The sequence below is a fragment of the Cyphomyrmex costatus genome, unplaced genomic scaffold (assembly GCF_001594065.2).
Source record: "Cyphomyrmex costatus isolate MS0001 unplaced genomic scaffold, Ccosl1.0 scaffold70, whole genome shotgun sequence".
Taxonomy (NCBI): Eukaryota; Metazoa; Arthropoda; class Insecta; order Hymenoptera; family Formicidae; genus Cyphomyrmex; species Cyphomyrmex costatus.
In genome coordinates, this window is record NW_017280267.1 from 1,350,249 (window position 1) to 1,368,737 (window position 18,489).

The 18,489-nt window shown below is 29.7% G+C and overlaps 1 protein-coding gene across 2 annotated transcripts in view; it reads right to left on the reverse strand.

Annotated features, from left to right (window-relative positions):
* Nucleotides 1-18,489, reverse strand: part of LOC108780501 (uncharacterized) — a 92,757-nt gene that overhangs the window by 70,413 nt on the left and 3,855 nt on the right. For both annotated transcript variants that reach the window (XM_018548249.1, XM_018548248.1), the window contains exon 2: nt 18,185-18,334. In XM_018548249.1, coding sequence (XP_018403751.1) covers nt 18,185-18,263 — 79 coding nt within the window. In that variant the 5' untranslated portion in view covers nt 18,264-18,334. The remainder of the gene's footprint in view (nt 1-18,184; nt 18,335-18,489) is intronic.

An 18,489-nucleotide genomic window follows, 5' to 3' on the forward strand; every position in this document is an offset into this window, starting at 1 on the left:
TCTCTCTCTCTCTCTCTCTCTCTCTCTCTCTCTCTCTCTCCCCCTGCCTGTCACTTTAGGTTTCTTTTTCCAATCTATATTGTATATGTTCTCCATACTGCTCAACATATTCTTCACATATTCAGTCACAGTTAAGGGGATCCTAAAGACGATTAGTCAGTGTAAGTAGGAATTATACACGGACGATTTATGTGTCATTGACACACCGCTATATATTATCAATTATTGCATCAATATCTCACGCATGCCACACATACACAAATTTTCGTATAACAATAACGTTTTAATTGGATGTCCAAGTCCTTTCCACGTTCCAAGAACCCCATGTTGTTTCTTCGTACGAATTACGAGTCTGTAGATTACTACTTCGTAGGCACACCTTTTACACGAATATATTGCACAGCAATATACTTTTATACGAAGCAAATTAAATTTTACGATTTGATTACGGCTTTAGACCACCATATTGGACTAAGAAATAGTAAACAGAGATCTCAATTTTGAAACTTTTTAACATTCTCGGCATAAACTCCACCTTATACATATTAAACTTCACAAACATATTATAATAATATATGTATACTTTAATTTTAGAAAAGGAATAGTGAAGCAGCAACTTGAAATACCTATAGAAACCACGTTGTATTAAAATATAATTGACCATCAATGTTTTACAATGTGGAAATTATTACAATAGTGCGACTTCATGAAAAATATAATACAATATTTGTAAAAATGTACATAAAAACAACTATTAAATAAGAAAAACATATTAATAACGACTTCTTAGCTTAATAACATTATAAATAAATGTTTAAATATGTTGTGTATGCAAATATTAATGATCTTATTATATTACGTTGTATATTGTTTCTGTATTACATCTTATTGTATTTATTATTTATATACTAGCAAGGCATCATGTTATTGATAATATATTTACAAAAAGAATGCAATTAATGTGACTCAGACAAGTTCCTGCTTCATTCACTACGCTCCCGTTGATCATTTTAATCATTTTAAGCCTGTTTCATGCGACTTAAAATTTACATGAAAAGATCATAAATGCGTTAAACTCTACCTGCACACATGTACTTTCAAATATATTAAACCGGTACTGAGTATACTTTTTAATGCATAAGTTTATATTGATTTATTATTATTGGGTAATTGAATTGATAATATATCTATTTTTCACAGACAATTTTTGAATAGGTTTTTACAGGGATTTTTTTATTTTATAATAATATACTCTCTTGGCTAATTATGTTAAATTATAATCTCATATAATCATTCTCGATTTAATTAATAAATCAAATAAAATGTAAAAAAGCTTCTTTCTGATAATGTATGTAATTTTTATCACGTTTAACAGTCTTTTACTATATCGAAAAACTGAAAACTAATATCTAATAAATGGTGATGCATCAGTTGATTAAAAATTAATGAGATATGATAAGAACAATATGAAAGAGAACAGTGTTATCAGAAATCCTAAATGACGGTCTTTCAATCTCGTACGAGTACGTATCTTATTTGAACAGATGCTAAAAAAAGATGCTATTTTCGGGAGACACTTAGATAGATTACTTTATGACAAACAGTAAGATGCGTATTTGTGATAATTAATAGTATAATAAATGGAAATATCTATGCTTTTTCAGAAAGGTAGGAATTTACTGCGTTTTTACAACACAAAGATGTAGATTAAAATGTAATCTTAATCGAATTATGTTAAATAATTCTGGATTAAATTAATAGATACGTTCCGAGAACATTAAGTAATTTCAATGTTTTTCTCATTTTGATATTTTGAACTTCATTCAATTTCATCTTACGCATTTCATTGAAAACAAATACACGGATGACAATACTTCTTTAAAATAAAGCGCTCCTCTGAAAATAATATTTGCTCTGAAATAAGTTATCTTTTTTAAAATGCACAAAATGCGCACGCATGTAAAAAAAAAAACAAATATTTTAATTTTTACAACGCAAAGGTTATAGTTAAAAATTCACTTGTGATCAATTAATGCAATTAAACCGATTCAACCTTACATTAAATCCTAAATTTTAGATTAATTCATTAGTCCCTGTGAAATAACGCGACAAAATTCTGTCGTTCCGTCGCGTTTCGGCGCGTCACGTACTCGTAATAAGCTCGAGAGTCAGAGATTAATACCCGTCCGATAATAGCCAGATATTAACCGGCAGCGAATCGCCTTTGTTTCCGCGCGAGGACTCGGCCTTTATGTTTCGCGTTGCGCATAATTTACAATAAAAATGCGCGGGTAAGAACAATAATATGCCATCGGATTGGATGGCGATCCGCTTAAGGCGTGCGATGGTAATAATCGTTTCTACTACTTGCATTCAATGTACCGTCGTCGTCGTCGTTGATCCCGTCTCGTCTCGCTTTTAGCAACGTCAAGGTAAAACGGCGATTACGAAGTCTCGTGGTCTAGAAACACACTCGACAAAGGGATACGACATCGCGTGTTTAATTGCGTGCGATTAATGCTGCCATTACACATTAATCTTCGCATGCAGTTTCTGCAGCGTATACCGATTTATGACTAACTCGCGCGACAATTGTTTTTTTTTCACCAAGAGAATCTACGTTGAAAATAAGTGAATATGTAAATGAACATAAAATTATACGTATATGTATAAATAAGTAAATTGCAAAGAATTAAAAAAAGTGCTTCGAAGTATTATAATACATAACAAATATTAATTTTTTACATATTTTAATTCAGTGCTAATTGTAAATTAAATTATATTGAAAAAAATCCAATTTTCCATAAACATGTAATTTCTACGTAAAATTACGTGGATTTTTTTTCAGTAAATACAATATTTGACATAAGTAAAATATATTCCCGATTATAAAGTAACTACAAAAAGTCCATTTATTTTTCCACTGTCACTGTCCAGATTTAATTTTTCTTGAAATATGTTATTAACTACACAAATCTAATAAACACATTTCTCTATGTATCCACTTTTTAATATAAACGAATAAAATGATTCCTTAAATATTATAACTAAAAAATTAATAATTGTATCAATTATTTAATACAATATATCGACATAACTCAAAAATTATTATTTTAATTGCTCGTAAAAAAAAATAAAAACAAACAAAACTATGCTTTAAAATGTTTTTTTAAACATCTGGTAGTTATGATGATTTTTGACGAAGTTATTCTATCTTTGCCTATTTTTGCAGGATGGAACAGGTAACGTTTTAATTTTGTTGAGTATAGTGTACAATTAGTAATATAATAATATTATAAAGCACAATACATAAATAATGTATTTTACAAGCATTTTGAAAAATAAAATTTAAATACATCACATATTAGATCTAATAAAAGTTTTGTTTAAAACAATTTTTATATTTCTTATTGTTTTAATGATGCAGAATCAAATATAAGACTTTTGTGGGAAATCACACATACCTATAAATATATAATACGTATCTTTTAGATTTCAACAATATATTTCAATCTATTTAAAAAAATAAAATAGATTTCGGACAGTCCTAACGTGTTGATTATAAAGTGATAAGTGATAAGACAGAAAGCCGAGTCTAAATAATCAAACAGTTCTGCTTCTCGTGTGATTCAATGAAAGAATTAAATAGAGGGTTGACTCAAGATCGCTATGAATCGTCGTTGAAACAACGCAACGCTTCAATTAGCCCTGAAAGAAACCGATCGGCGTGGCCGATACGCGCCATTGTCCAAGGATCTTTTTCACTTAATCTTCAATGAGAAACCTGTTTTGTATCGATGCGGAAGACTTTTTGGCTGATCGAAGGTCCTCCGGGCCCACTTTTCTTTTTTGCCGTGCTCGGGCCGCGTGAACCAGACTCAGTTTCCATTCACGATAAGCCCGATGTCAGACGACACTGAGACCGCTTGGACTAGTTAGAACGCAAGCGGAAGCGCGTTACGTTTCTCTAATTCGCGAATTACGTCGCGAGATCGCGTTTTCCCGTTCAAGCGAGTATACGCAATAAAAGGAAAAATAGAAAAAAGAAAATACGTAATTATAATATAACCAGTTAGTTTTGTAACTGGAAAATGTCACGACGTCACATAATTTACGCTGTGACAGTTATTTCGATTATAGAATCGGTTTCCTTATTAGACATCACAAAGATCAAATCATAGAAAGAGAGAAAGAAGAGAACCAGAGAAAGTTATCAAGGAATACAGACCGCAGATCGGAAAACAATATCGTTATTAGATTTTGTTATCTCGAATCCTTGAAATCCGTTGTCCTTCATTTTAAGAAAAGTAATAAAATGTTTGCTCGTTTTTTAAGGCTTTTAATTCCGAGATCCTTGAGATTTTAGGGTTTTACTATCATCTGTTCTCTCTGAATCGTAAAGTTATTTGGATTATTTTTCAATCTTATCGAATCCTTGAAACTGTTTTGAGAATCGAGTTCTGAAACTTACAATAGGGAAAAGAAAGATTTTGCGTTAAAATATCTAAAAATTTCGTTACAGATAAAGACCTGAAAATAATTTGACTGGACCATAAAAATAAATAAATAATTATGTAGAAAATTCCAGCATAAAAGTAATGTTACAAAAAATTCTCTCTCTCTCTTTCCTTTATCACGAATAACTCGGGAACAAAAAATCGTAGGAATATTTAAAACAAACGATTTTTTTAGGGAAAGCTTCAAGTTTTCACCATAGGTAGTCCAAAATTTTCGCAAATGTGGAAACGTGAAAGACTCGCAAAGTGAAAGGAAAATTTTTTTTATCTTTGTCAGGTCGTAGTTTTTTATATGTAAAAATTACCGAACTCACAGAAACTCAAAAAATATAATAACCTTTCGAAAGTAGACATTTTTAATTTACAAACCCTTTTTTTAAATTTAAATTTCGTTAATTTTTAACGAGAATATTTAAAAATAAAGGTCCCTTTTTTTACATATATTTAAAAAGACTTTTTCCACCGACCCAATATATAGTTCAGCAGCAATATTATTTTCAAATATGTATCAAACTGAATTTTATATACTTGAGCAAAATCGTTCTTTTAATAAAAGTTTAAGAAGAGAGAGAGAAAGAGAGATGGAAGACTTATTCGATTTAATCATGCTTCGTGATCGAACTGTCAAATGAAAGTCTATCAAAACCGTGAGACGAGTATATTCGCGAATTAATAGGCACCTTGAGAGGCGGCTAATAACTCCATTCAAATACGGATGCATGCCGAATAGAGCATTCGATACGTGACTGGCATTTATCATCGTGCGCGTCAGCGGACGACCGTCAACGTTTTCCTGAACCGACGACCAGATTGTACTCTACAGACGACCTTCCGCGCATAATTGCACTTGCATCCTTATGTAGGCGTGTTTTAATCTGCCATAAAGCATATCCCATAACCGATGTTGATGCACTCGCAATGTCTCAAGAACGCACTCGAGTTCGTAGAAAAAGTCTCACCTAACTAAAAATTCGAATGAAGAAATTGACAACACAAATAAAATCAAATTTTTAATGTTTGCTTAATGTTAATTTTATTTTGAGAGATTCTTTTGGACTAAGGTAATTTTAAATTAAATATACTTTTATTATATAATATCTTAGTGAACAACCATCCCAAATTACGAGGGACAGTCCCAAATTTCAACTTTTCGTTCCACTTTACAACGCGGCTCAAATTTTGGATATAATTCTAAAGTATCCTTCTTTTAAGTGTAAAAATAATAAATGTAAAATAATAAGTAAAAATAATAAGTGTGAAATAAAATTTTTAACTAATATGTGAAGAATTTTATGATTTTTTTGTTTAAAAATCCAAATATTTTGTTCATAAAATACATTCAGTAGAAAAGTACAACTTTAAAAAACAAAATGTGTTCTCTCGTAACGTAACGTAATTTTTGTTGTGATCTCATGTGATGTTATACATTAAGTATTATTAGTTGTTTACAAATATAATAATTAATATGATGTTGTTTATGTGTTTTGTTAACAATTATTTAAAAAATGTTAATCTTAATTAAAATTTAAGTACGCTAATTAATATTGAACTTTTTAGTGTTTCTTTTTACCTTCTTAGAGAATTGGTCATTTTAATATACACACAAATTATACATCATTATTATATCGTTTCTATTTAGAGTATTTCAAATTTTAATCTCTTAAAAGTTTAAAAAAACCATTTGAATTTTTTCATATGAAAGTTTTATTTAAAAAATTACTAGAAAATGACTCATATAATTTAAAGTAAATTTTCAAATATATAGATATACATATCGTATATATATAATTAGAATTCTAGAGTCTTTTTCAACAACTTTAATCATTCAGCATCGTGTACATTTTTTGAAGCATTTCGTACAATTTGTTATTTGACAGGTCATCGTTTTCTCGAGTTTATATAAAAAAAGCGACGGTTATGAACATGGACACGAATATGAATATGGATATGGATGAATATGGATATGGAGGATTCGCAATGGCGGCCAATCGATTACCTAACATGTAACAGGACGGCTTTCCTCCGAGATGATACGTAATACAACGAAGACGTAATCGGCCTCGAATCATATCACGTCGCGTTCTCGTGCACCGGAATATGACAATTTCTATGGAAATTTTTGCGCACACACGATGCAAAATCTGTCTGCCAAGTTAGCAATTAACTAGCCGCATATCTATACAGAAATTACAGATACAGAATAATCAAATAACTTTAGTGTATTGCATATAGGCATGTATGTAAATCATATATGATCAATTATTATGTATATTGAGAAGAAATATCTGAATTTCAAAGAAATATTTCTATATGAAATCAAGATATTTTTTCTCAGTGTATACGAGTTTCAATAAATCATCAAAAATGTTACCAATTTTACATCCAAAATATCAAAACATACAGAATTGCTTACGATTGTAGTCACTAATTAAACACATCGCAATGTCAATTAATTTGAAATCGATCTGTTTTGGTCAACTAATTAATGTTGAGGAAATAAGAGAATAAAAATTAATAGCTTATTAATTCATTTCGCTGCAATTCGGTTAATAAATATATATTAACAATTAATTGAAATACTCGCGGTAAACTGATAAACAATTAAATTCAAATTCGGCATTCGTATATCGTTTAAAAATGTATGCACAAGAATGAAAATAATAGTTCCTCGTAATTTTTTTTGTACAAAATATTTTCGCTTATTTTTATTAGGAAAAGTAATTAATCAATTGTTTATGTTCTCGTATTACAGTAAAGAATCAATTTCTAGAGTTGTTAATTATTTCATTGAAATTTATTGTTTCCCTTTTATTTTTTTTTGACTCTACGCGATTAAAAATTTTAATGTTATGACTCTTAATTTGTCTTTTTAGTTTATTACTTTATGTTTTATACTAAGAGTCCTTTACCTCATTTATTTATTATTAATTATTTTAAATTTTAAATATTTGATTGTAAAATTTCTTATATAGATATAATATAATTATAGTTTAATTATACTGTTATCATTTTTTATTATATTGTTTCGACTTATGTTGTAAAAATAGTACCAAAATATAAGTATGAATGTATTAATGAATATAATAAATATAAGTATAAATTCGGAATACTTTCAAAATAATATATGATAAAAAGTTTCTTATTTTGTGTTCAGTACACGCACGCACGTACAAATCCTTCGTGAGAGAATTCCGATATCGTATTCCTGTAATATTACGTCAGTTGCTAATTATCGTTTTAATTGGTATACTACTTAGCACATTGTATTATAATGATTCATTGTATAATGTTTCACATGATTAATTTTATAAATATCAGGACATCTTTTTAACATTGACATCTAAATATCAAAGAAGCTATAAATATATACATGATTTTAAAAAAATTATTGTCAGGTAATTCTACGAATTACATCGATATTTACATACAGAGTGTCCAGTAAGTTTTGACTGACAATGAGTTGAAAAGTCTTCTACCATGTTACAGTTTTCGTTTAAATTTTGTTTATAGTTATCCAATGAGCAGAACGTTTAAAATCGACTTAAAAGTTCTTTAAGAAACATTTTTTAAATATTTCATAAAGAATTCTGAAAAGAGAGAGAGAGAGAGAGAGAGAGAGAGAGAAGAGAGAAATCAAAGTTATTTTATGCGTCGATTTTGCCCGCTTAATCTTTAGAAATTAATATCTTGTTCACCGTTGCAAAAATTGCAACACGGTAGAGGATTTTTTAAATCATTGACATTTTTTTGGTTCACTCTATCTACACGAGCGCTTTATCAAAACTTACCGGACATGTTGGAATCGGGTGGATCGAAAACACAGGAGGTCCAGAGAAAACAAGCGATCGTATATTTTAATAATATAAGAGCCACGTGCGTGCGTGAACAAATAGCACAAGAGTATAAAGATGACGTGTTGTAAGTATAAGAAGGGAGGGCAAAAGTACACGTATAGGGAGTGTAGACCTTCCCGCCATCTGGATGTGTTCAGAAATTGTATCGTACTGCCAACTGTCCGACATCTCAACACCTTGTATAGGAGTAGTAAAAAAAAAAAAAAGAAACATCATTAAAGCACACAGAATAAATTGTAAAAGATAGTCTAAGTTATCTCTGGAATCTCTAGATCTCCTAACTTTGAGACAAAAGATGACGCGCAAATGAGCGGTTCATTGCTCTCAAGCTTCATGATCTCGTCGTAACATGACATCACGGCGATTTATTCGTCGAATCACATTTCCGTTAATGAGCGAAATGTTAAAGGTCCGCTTTGCGTAATCGTCGACTACGAACATTATTAAGCGTAAACGAGTGAGTCACGTTGTTATCGTCTCCATTATAATCATTTCAGCAGCTTCCTGCTGCTGCATCTTGAAAATTGTCCAATAACTATTGTCTACTAATGTATAGTGTTTCCAACAAGCTGGCTATTAATTAATCTTCTGTCAGTGCTTAGAATCTAAATGTGATTTGCTGAGCAACAGTATCGAGATATACGATGTACATTGTCAGTTCTCAATGTTAAAAAGTTCTGAGAATGCAGACAAATACGATCAATGCTCACGTTTGTTTTCCTTATTAATTATATATATTAATTAAATGAATTTTCATCAGAATCATAAGTCTTAAGAATACATATGCTCCAAAATTTTTAATAGGATATGATTGTTGATTTCTTGATTATAAACGTAGAAATTCAATTTGAAGCTGTAGATTTTAAAAGCTACAAAAAATTTATAGAGTTGTTAGTTTTTGTGTTAGATAAAAAATTAATAATATTTTAGTTTTTATAGAGACAGAGCTGTCGACATTCGTATTATATGATAATTTACTTTGCAAAAAAAGAAACAAGTTCGCGTTACGTAAGCAGCATGCGTCTTTTTAACGTTTCGTGATAAGATAAAATAGCATTTATGTCCTTTTGTCCGCCAAACAGCAAGCTCTTAAAGCCTAGAAATATCGAGAATGTATCTAGAATTTATTCGCAATCGGTAAAATAAAAATATCCTTATATACGACGTGGAAATTAAAGAAACTGCGGCAAGAACACAAAGCAAGCGGATTTAATTGCTTAACACTACGTCATGATGTAATAACAATTCCTCGCTGTAGCTTTTTTTAACATCCTATAATTTTCCTGTTATCAACATAAGAATCTGAAACGGTAATCTGTTATCCCCTCGAAGATTGGCGAGAGAATTTTAACACAATGTGTTTTCAGATTCAATTAGGAATTCGCATGTTTAACGACACTGAGACGTGTTTGCACATATCTAAAGCGAATAAAAAGTGCAAGGATTTGATTTATTTACCTTGCCACGAGGACGCACACGTGACACGCTGGCACGTGGGATGGTGTTACTTCCTCAGCCTCCCATATTCTGTAACTCGTTATGCAATCGTTATGTGCTTCCAACGACAGTTGCACAGATATTTTGCACAGTAAAAAAAGCTGCTCAACTGTTGTTTGTAAACACACAACACAATATTGTGCGGTTTTTTTACTATACAAAATAACTGCGTAACTGACGTCATGAGCACATAACGATTGCATAACGAGTTACAGAGTACAGGGGTTGGGATGTTATTATGCCCTGAAAGAAAAGATCAGAGTGTGTTGCTGTAGCAAATTAGATAGTAAAATACGGAATAATATTTTTAATTGTCTGCAGCTCATTTTTTATTGCGACAGCTAATTTTTAGTTATATTAGCCTATCCGCAATGTCGCAATATACAAGATATTCCAGAATGACCGCCAAATATTTTATGTGCTGATTAGAGCGGACTAAACTGAATAAAAAAATCTCCTACCATTTTTTAATTTTCACAATAATTATCAAGATATTAATTACTAAAAATCACTGTATATCAGTTTTTAATAATTTTTTATTCAAGTACTATCAACTTTACAGAAAAACAGCCAGTGACAAAATTTGTTTATTTTCTTCTTATAAAATTCTAAAAATTTTTTCGGAATATATATATTTTAGAATTTTATAAGAAGAAAATAAACAAATTTTGTCACTGGCTGTTTTTCTGTAAAGTTGATAGTACTTTAATAAAAAATTATTAAAAACTAATATATCTACGGCGATTTTTAGTAATTAATATCTTGTTAATTATTGCGAAAATTGCAAATGGAAGAGGATTTTTTGACTCAGTTTAGTCTGTTCTACCAGCACTCAAAACGTTTGGCGGTCATTCTGGGACACCCGTAAAATTGGCTGCTACAACTAATTAAAAATGCTATAACATATTCAGTTAATCTTTTCTTTTAGTGTGTACACGTCTGCCAACAGTTGTTAGTGTCATTATGTGTATTGTTCATTTTGTATGGTAAAAAGGTTGCGCAAAACACAATGATACAGGCAACTATCGACAGATATGTACAGAAAAGCATCCCTGAAAGTAGCGGAACATGCCGCGGAGCATAACGACCTTGAACTTGGAACTGCAATTACCGCCGAGAACCGTGAAGAATTTCATTAATCGTGCGCGCGCGCGACACGGCGTTCCGCTTCTGATTACTAGATTCTGCGGACATGAAACTTCCAATATAAGTGTATTACTTCTTACATTTTGGGATAAAGATTAAAAACATCAATTCATAGAATTAGAAGTTAAAATGCATAATATTTAAATTATTATTTTTATTTAAATTCTAGAAACGATAATTTAATCATTATTAACATTTCGTCTTACAATATATAAAGGTAAATACAAAGAAGATTTGTAAAACATAATATTCCTATTTTTATCTATCGGTTATACATATTTGGATGATTTTTTACACGGTTTACAAAAGAAGTGTGGCGGCTCGCCACCAGAGGTCCAAAAAGGAAAAGACTCAAAAGGAAGAGACTCGCGCCAATTCTCGCATGTACTCGAGATACGTGAGATCTATTCATATAGCACCTCGCTCTAATTTAAAATAAATTACATATCGCGAATTATTATATTACTTCTACATAAATAAGATATTTATATAGAAGCAATATAATAATTCGCGATATGTATTTTATTTTAAATTAGAGCGAGGTGCTATATGAATAGATCTCACGTATCTCGAGTACATGCGAGAATTGGCGCGAGTCTCTTCCTTTTGAGTCTTTTCCTTTTTGGACCTCTGGTGGCGAGCCGCCACAGAAGAGTATCTACAGTATATATAGTTTCCTGTTTTTTATGCGTAGAATTCACAAGTTAGGCCGATATTTAATGTGTGTCGTACGTGTTGTCTTATGACAAGGCTTTTCGAGCCTGTTGATTGGCTACAGAGCAGAGAGATTCTCGGATTTCTAAGCGTAAAAATTTATCGTACAACACATAAAATATTAGGCTTAGATTACTTGTTAAATTTATGAGAAAATAAGATTAAGGATGTTCTGCATATATTTTCAATATGATAATTTTAGAAGTGGATATAGTCGCGTACAACGACGAGTAGTATAATTTTTTATGAAATATAATTTTTTATTCCTATATGTAAAATTTACGATTGAAATTTTTACTTGCAATAGTTTCGCATTAAAAATATCGTTTTACTTATAGCACATTGTGTGACTATACCCACTTCTAAAACAACATGCATCAGAGGTTCAATAGTTCTAAAAGATTCGATATTTTCATATTAAAATATAATGTTTAAGTTTTAATTTGAGACCTATCTTTTTCACAACATGATAGAGCATTGTAATTTGCGGATTTGGATTCAATGCATAATATTGCAAAAAACTACTTTTCTTTTCTAAATCGCAGGAAAAAGTCCAATTTTGTTGTGTTATTGAAAATGCTCCAAAATTGATTAAATCAATTTTTATATCTCAAGCTTTTTTAAATCACACATAAATAGATGTACTTAAATAAAGAAATCGTTGGAATTTCTGATCTTTATAAATTTTGGAATCTTAAAAATTGAGAATATCTTTGGAATTCATCACATTAGCAAGTTTAAAATAACTTCTTACACGAACAAATTTTCGAGATGTCTTACTAACGTGTTTCAATGTCATGGATGAGTTATTTTTGCATCCTCGCGAAGGTTCGTGATAAGAAATGCGTGACAGCGAAAGAGTAGTTGGAATAAAGAACGTCATAAAGCTAATTGGGCACTGCCTATTATCATGTGCCGATAATGTAATTGTTCGCTTATCACTACCTCTCCTCCTCCCCATCCCTTTTGTTTCTTACAGTTCAACTGCGTTAGATTAGATTACAAAATTTTATGCTGTATCATGTGAAGGAGTACCTATTATTCACTGTAGATATAATCTTTCAATAGTTAATGTGACGCTCGAATGTTAATCAAATCAATTACGTAACAAAAGTTGTAAACCACATTTCCATCAAAAAGTATGGGAAATAATTAAAGTACAGGAGTACTGATGTTACAATTAACATACTAAACAGCTCGACTTTAAAAGAGTGACGAATAAGAGGTTTATATCAAGATTGTAATTACGACACTAAAAATAAAAATGATAGAAAAGAATTAGAAACTTCGAATATATAAAATACGCAATAAAAAGTAATTCTTTCTTACTACTTGAAAGCTTTTTACTTAATTATTGAAATTTACTTGGAACAGTTGACGATTTTAATGCTATTATTTTAGAATTCAGTTTTTTTATTTATCCAAAAATTTTTGTATAAAGATACCTATAAAAGTCAAAATGTAATACAATAGCTAAGTAATGATGGTCATAGATTACTATACCATTCATAATTATTCAACTAACATTTGTTACTGTACTATGATTTTAAAAGTTAAGTACCTAAGTGTTTCATATATTGTTGTTAACAGAAACAATACTTTATTAGAATAATTGACTGCTTTTGTTGTATTGGTTGTAATTATATGTACATATTCCAAATTTAAATTAGTGAGATAACATTCAACGAACTATCTTCAACTATTCTTAAATTGATATTATGCCAGAACGTTGTCTCAATACTCGAAATTTAGAATACATACAATTATAACTAATATATAACAAAACAATTATATTAGTAACAATTATGTTAACAACAGATAGTAATGGACCTTCATTTAATAAAATCAGAGTAAAAAAATATATATATGTTGTTTAAATAATTATAAGAAATAATGTACATATACTTTGATCTAGATATCAAATATTTTAACAACGAATATCAAGAAAAATTCAATATCTTTTTCTATATATTTAACATAAATTCTGTATTTTTCAGGAATCCTAAATGTATCATTATGATTGACAAAATACAATAGTTTTCTACTTTTTCTCCAAAGTAAAAAAATCTGTTTCTCTTTTATTTCTATATAAGACGCGTTACAATCCTGAATTTTTTAAAATAATAAGCAATGTCCGCAAATTTTTAATTAAATAATTATTATAAAAAATTTAGAAATAATCCAGATTAAATGTCAAATAATAATAATATTATGTATAACACTATCTGACTCATAAAATTATACTAAATTCCTCATTTTATGTATATTTATATAATATATATACAATGATTCATATTTTTATACATTATTGTATTTTATATTCTTGTGTATGACCTATTGTAATTCATACATATATAATTATATGCAATTATATATGAGATAAATGCGCTTCGCCACAAGACGGATGCTTCTTCTCGTAAAAAAAAACAACGCTCAGGGATCTAATAAAAAAGCGTATGCAAATAAAGTTGCTGACTCTCTTGGAAATTTCCAAACACTTTCAGAGTATTCTTTCTGAATCTTTGAAAGCTGTAACCGTCATGTGTGTTCTCAGATTGTACGAGGTCATCAGAAGTGAAACAACACTAGATGTGAACATAGCTTAGGATGAATGATTGTTTAAAAGTATATCCTGATATTTATTCCCAGTCGTATGTGTATTTTGGAATGCCATTTTACAATTTTTGCAAGTTAACGAGATATTAATTTATAAAAATATCCAAATTTGCCCGGCCCACCCCCAAGTGCAAGCGCGCGACTTATATTTATGGATTTTTGACCATTATGAGTTTAGTTTAGTTAGTTAAAACAGTTTATAGTTAGAATTTAGATTTAGAGGTATATATATGATAGAGTATTCCAGAATAACTGTCAAATGTTTTGTATGCTGATAGAGCGGACTAAATTGAATCGAAAAATCCTTTACTGGTTTGCAATTTTCCGCCGATAGTTATAAAGATATTAATTTCTAAAAATCGCTCAATAATGGTTTTCAATAATTTTTTATTCGAGTATTATTAACTTTATTGAAAAACAGCAAGAGACAAAAATTGTTAATTTGTTTCTCATAGAGTTCTAAGAATTTTTTCAGAACTTTTTATCAACTAAGTACTACATTTTCTTATAAACAATTATTTTCACCAATATGAAAAAATGCGGTATTAAAAACTTGTAAAAAAATTCTTAGAGCTCTGTGGGAAGAAAGTAAAAAAAAATATTTTAATAAAAATTTAATAGAAATCAATATTCGGCGATTTTTAGATTGCATAATCCCGAGTTTTCGAAGATGAGAAACAATATCCAAAAAACTTTAAAAGATTTTCATGAAGTTTCAATGAAAATTAAAATAATTGATACAATCCTGACTTTCCTGTAATAAGAAATAATCCAAATTAAAAAAAACTTTTAATTTAAATGATAATGTGAATTAAATTTCTATTTCAATAGTCAGAGATCTTTTAATAGCTTTCAAGTACGGAATAGTATTATTATACAATTACGTAGATTGAAACGGGCAATAAATTCGCGCGGCAAATATCTACAAACGCGTGAGGGCGTATAAATTCTCGATGCGCAGACGGCCGCAAGTGTCGGTAGCAGATTATGTAATGTGTTGGCGTAATTATACCGGTTTTTTTACACAGATAAGATCTATTAATCACGCCGAGCAATAGTATCTGCTTAGCAGATCGAATAATAAATCCGATATCTAGATCGAACAAAGCGCGTCTCTCAATCGGAGTACAGAGAACTTGATAGAAATTATTAATATTTTTGGACATAAAATGACAAAATATTACGCCTATTAAAATTTATCAGGTATTATGGTATGTATTTGTTGTAATATGGAATAAAATATTTTGGAGAACACTCACTGAGAAAAAAATATCTTAATTTCAAAGAAATGTTTTTCTTCGCTTATATTAAAAAATTATTTCTTTGGATCAATAAAAATTTCTTTAAAGTTAAGACTTTTGTTACTGTAAAAAAATATCTTTTAATTTTAAAGAGATTTTCATTGATCTAAAGAAATAATTTTCTTTAAATACAAGCGAAGAAATATTTCTTTAAAATTAAGATATTTTTTCTCAGTGTGCAGATATTGCGTTCGTAAAAATGGAAGTTATCTTTCGGAAAGTCAGACGTCACGAACGTTACTTTAGAAAGAATTAATTCAAAAATATGCAAAGCAAGCAGACGTTAGCTCTTTTGAACTACTAATAAGAAATTCTGGCGACAAAAGTACTGTGAATGTCAAAAACAAATTTCAGTTGAACGTCATATGGATGACGGTCGGATCTCGTAGCACGGTCCATTTGCAGGCCTCATCTGTCGCGTGTGAATGAGTCCCGTAAATGACGTACGGATATTTATTTGCCGACGACGTTAGCAGTCGCGATTCGAGCGCAAATTCGCGTAATTGCGTGTAAACGCGCGAGCGAGCGATACTTAGCGGGTGTATTGTTAGCGTGACGCGTCGACATACTTGTTTTAGCAAGCGCGAGCGTATTCAAGAAAAATTTTCGTAACTTTCAGAAACAATGTGCAGTTTTTCTACAAGTCTGTACAAAGAAATCCGCGCCTTCTTTTTTATATTTCCCTCGAGAAAATTTACTTTAGAAAAAAAGCAACACTTAAAACTGACTGTAAAGACAACCTTAGAAGTAAATTTAAACACTTTGATACTTATTTAAGAAAAAAGTGATAGGAACAAAGAAACTTAAACATTGTAAAAAGTAACAATTTTGAAGTTTTTCTTTGTAATAATAATTTTAAAAACTATAAATTTGTTTAAATTTCAAGGCAAGCCTTTTTTATTTATAAAAAAGTTCGCCATCAAAAAATTATTTCGTAATTAGACGAATAAAAAATCTTATGACGCTGTACCTTTTGTTTCCTGTATAAATCTTACGAGAAAATGTAGCACCGCCACGTCCCTCTAGTGACGATGTTACGTACTGTGCTTGCAAAAAAACTTTACATTAATTTAGGCTTACTTCAAAATTTAACAACATTTAAAAAATTCCAGCAACAGAAGAAATAATAAAATCTTTAGTTTTTCTAAAATTATTTTAATATCAATCTTAAAATACTTTAAAGTTTTTTTTAAATTACTTGAAATTAATCTTTTGTACACCTTAAATTATCTCAAACAGTTTTAAGTAAACTCTTAATTACCTTTAAAAACCTTAACTATATTTAAAGTAGATTTTCCCAAAGGAGGCATCGTAATAGATAAATATTTGTGTGTATAAAACATATACTTGAAAATATATATTATTTTTTCAATCCATAATAAATTCTCGCTATCGCGAGCAAAAGAAACGCGGGTCGCGCGATCTACCTGAAAGCCATTAGAATGATATCAAATAAGAACGGTCGTTATATGCAAAAAGCTAACTTATCCTTTATTCACTATTTTTGCTGCGTTGCTTTTTGCATCGCGTAACATCATTTACGTAACAATCGTTTTATATCCGAATGAATCCTGATGAGCAAAGGATTCATGAAATCAAATGTTCAAATCAATGTGCAGTGTTCTGAAAGATCTGGACAAGAGTTGGCCGAATAAATATTTTCAAATTTTTATTTTAATCTTCATCAAGTTATTGATACCCTAATTATCTATTACGGTAATTAATAATTATTTCACAATTATTATTTTGATGTTCACTGATAATTTAGAAATATTTGCTTAAGTTGAATAATTTAGTGCGTGTATATTTTTTATAAGTGTAAACATTGTTAACATTGATAATATAACATCATTTTTAATTCTTTTGTATATCGCATTAACAATATTCTAATCTAAATATATGTAGTACCACAAAAAATGTAAATGGCATTTTTTATGTAAATATTTATAAATTTCATGTTTTACATCATAAATAAAGTTTTCGATATAGAAATGTTAGGCGATCGGTGTGTCTTACTTTATAATATGTTTATAATCTATAGAAAATAATAAAAGGAGCGTCTAAGTGTGTGCTACCGACATAATAGAATATCAGTTTTCAATAATTTATAGAATTGATGTAATAAGAATAATTTTGACATTTTGTAATACGTTCATTACGTTGTTTCATTGTTGAAAATGCAAAAATTCTGGTTTTTAAAAATTAAAGTTAAAATTCAATATTTAGATTTTAATTTTTTCCAGATTTTAAATCATTGTGCGACGTATTTTACTAAAAAGCACAATCTGAATAATGGTTATCTATAATTTGATCAAGCAATATTTGGTTTCGTATAATAAAATATCTAGATAGTAGGTAAAAATATAATACAAAAACCATGGATCAAAACTCGAAAATTAATATTACAAAAAATTAAAATTTATTACGATAAAAAGAGAGTTCGACATTTAAAACGCAGTTCGATACCATTTTACTTGTAATCTTCTTTTTAAATTTCAGTGCAAAATAATATCATTCATGGCAAATTAAAAAAACTCACCAATGCCCTCGACGACATAGCGATCTTTGGCGTCCATATTCGTGAGCTCAGTGACGCTCACAACAATTCTGACGCTCATTGTCCTATCCACGTCCAAAAGTCTTGAATCCTGCGAAGGGTCGCAGTGTCAAACATTCGGCGTCTTCTAATCTAATTAGCAGATAATAATAACAATAATGTCATATTAAATCCTCATATGAAAACTATATTAATCTTTTTCAGCGCATTAATAATACGTTATAATTTTTTCATAAACAATATATTGTATTATATCAACTCATCACCCAAACAGCACAGAATATTTA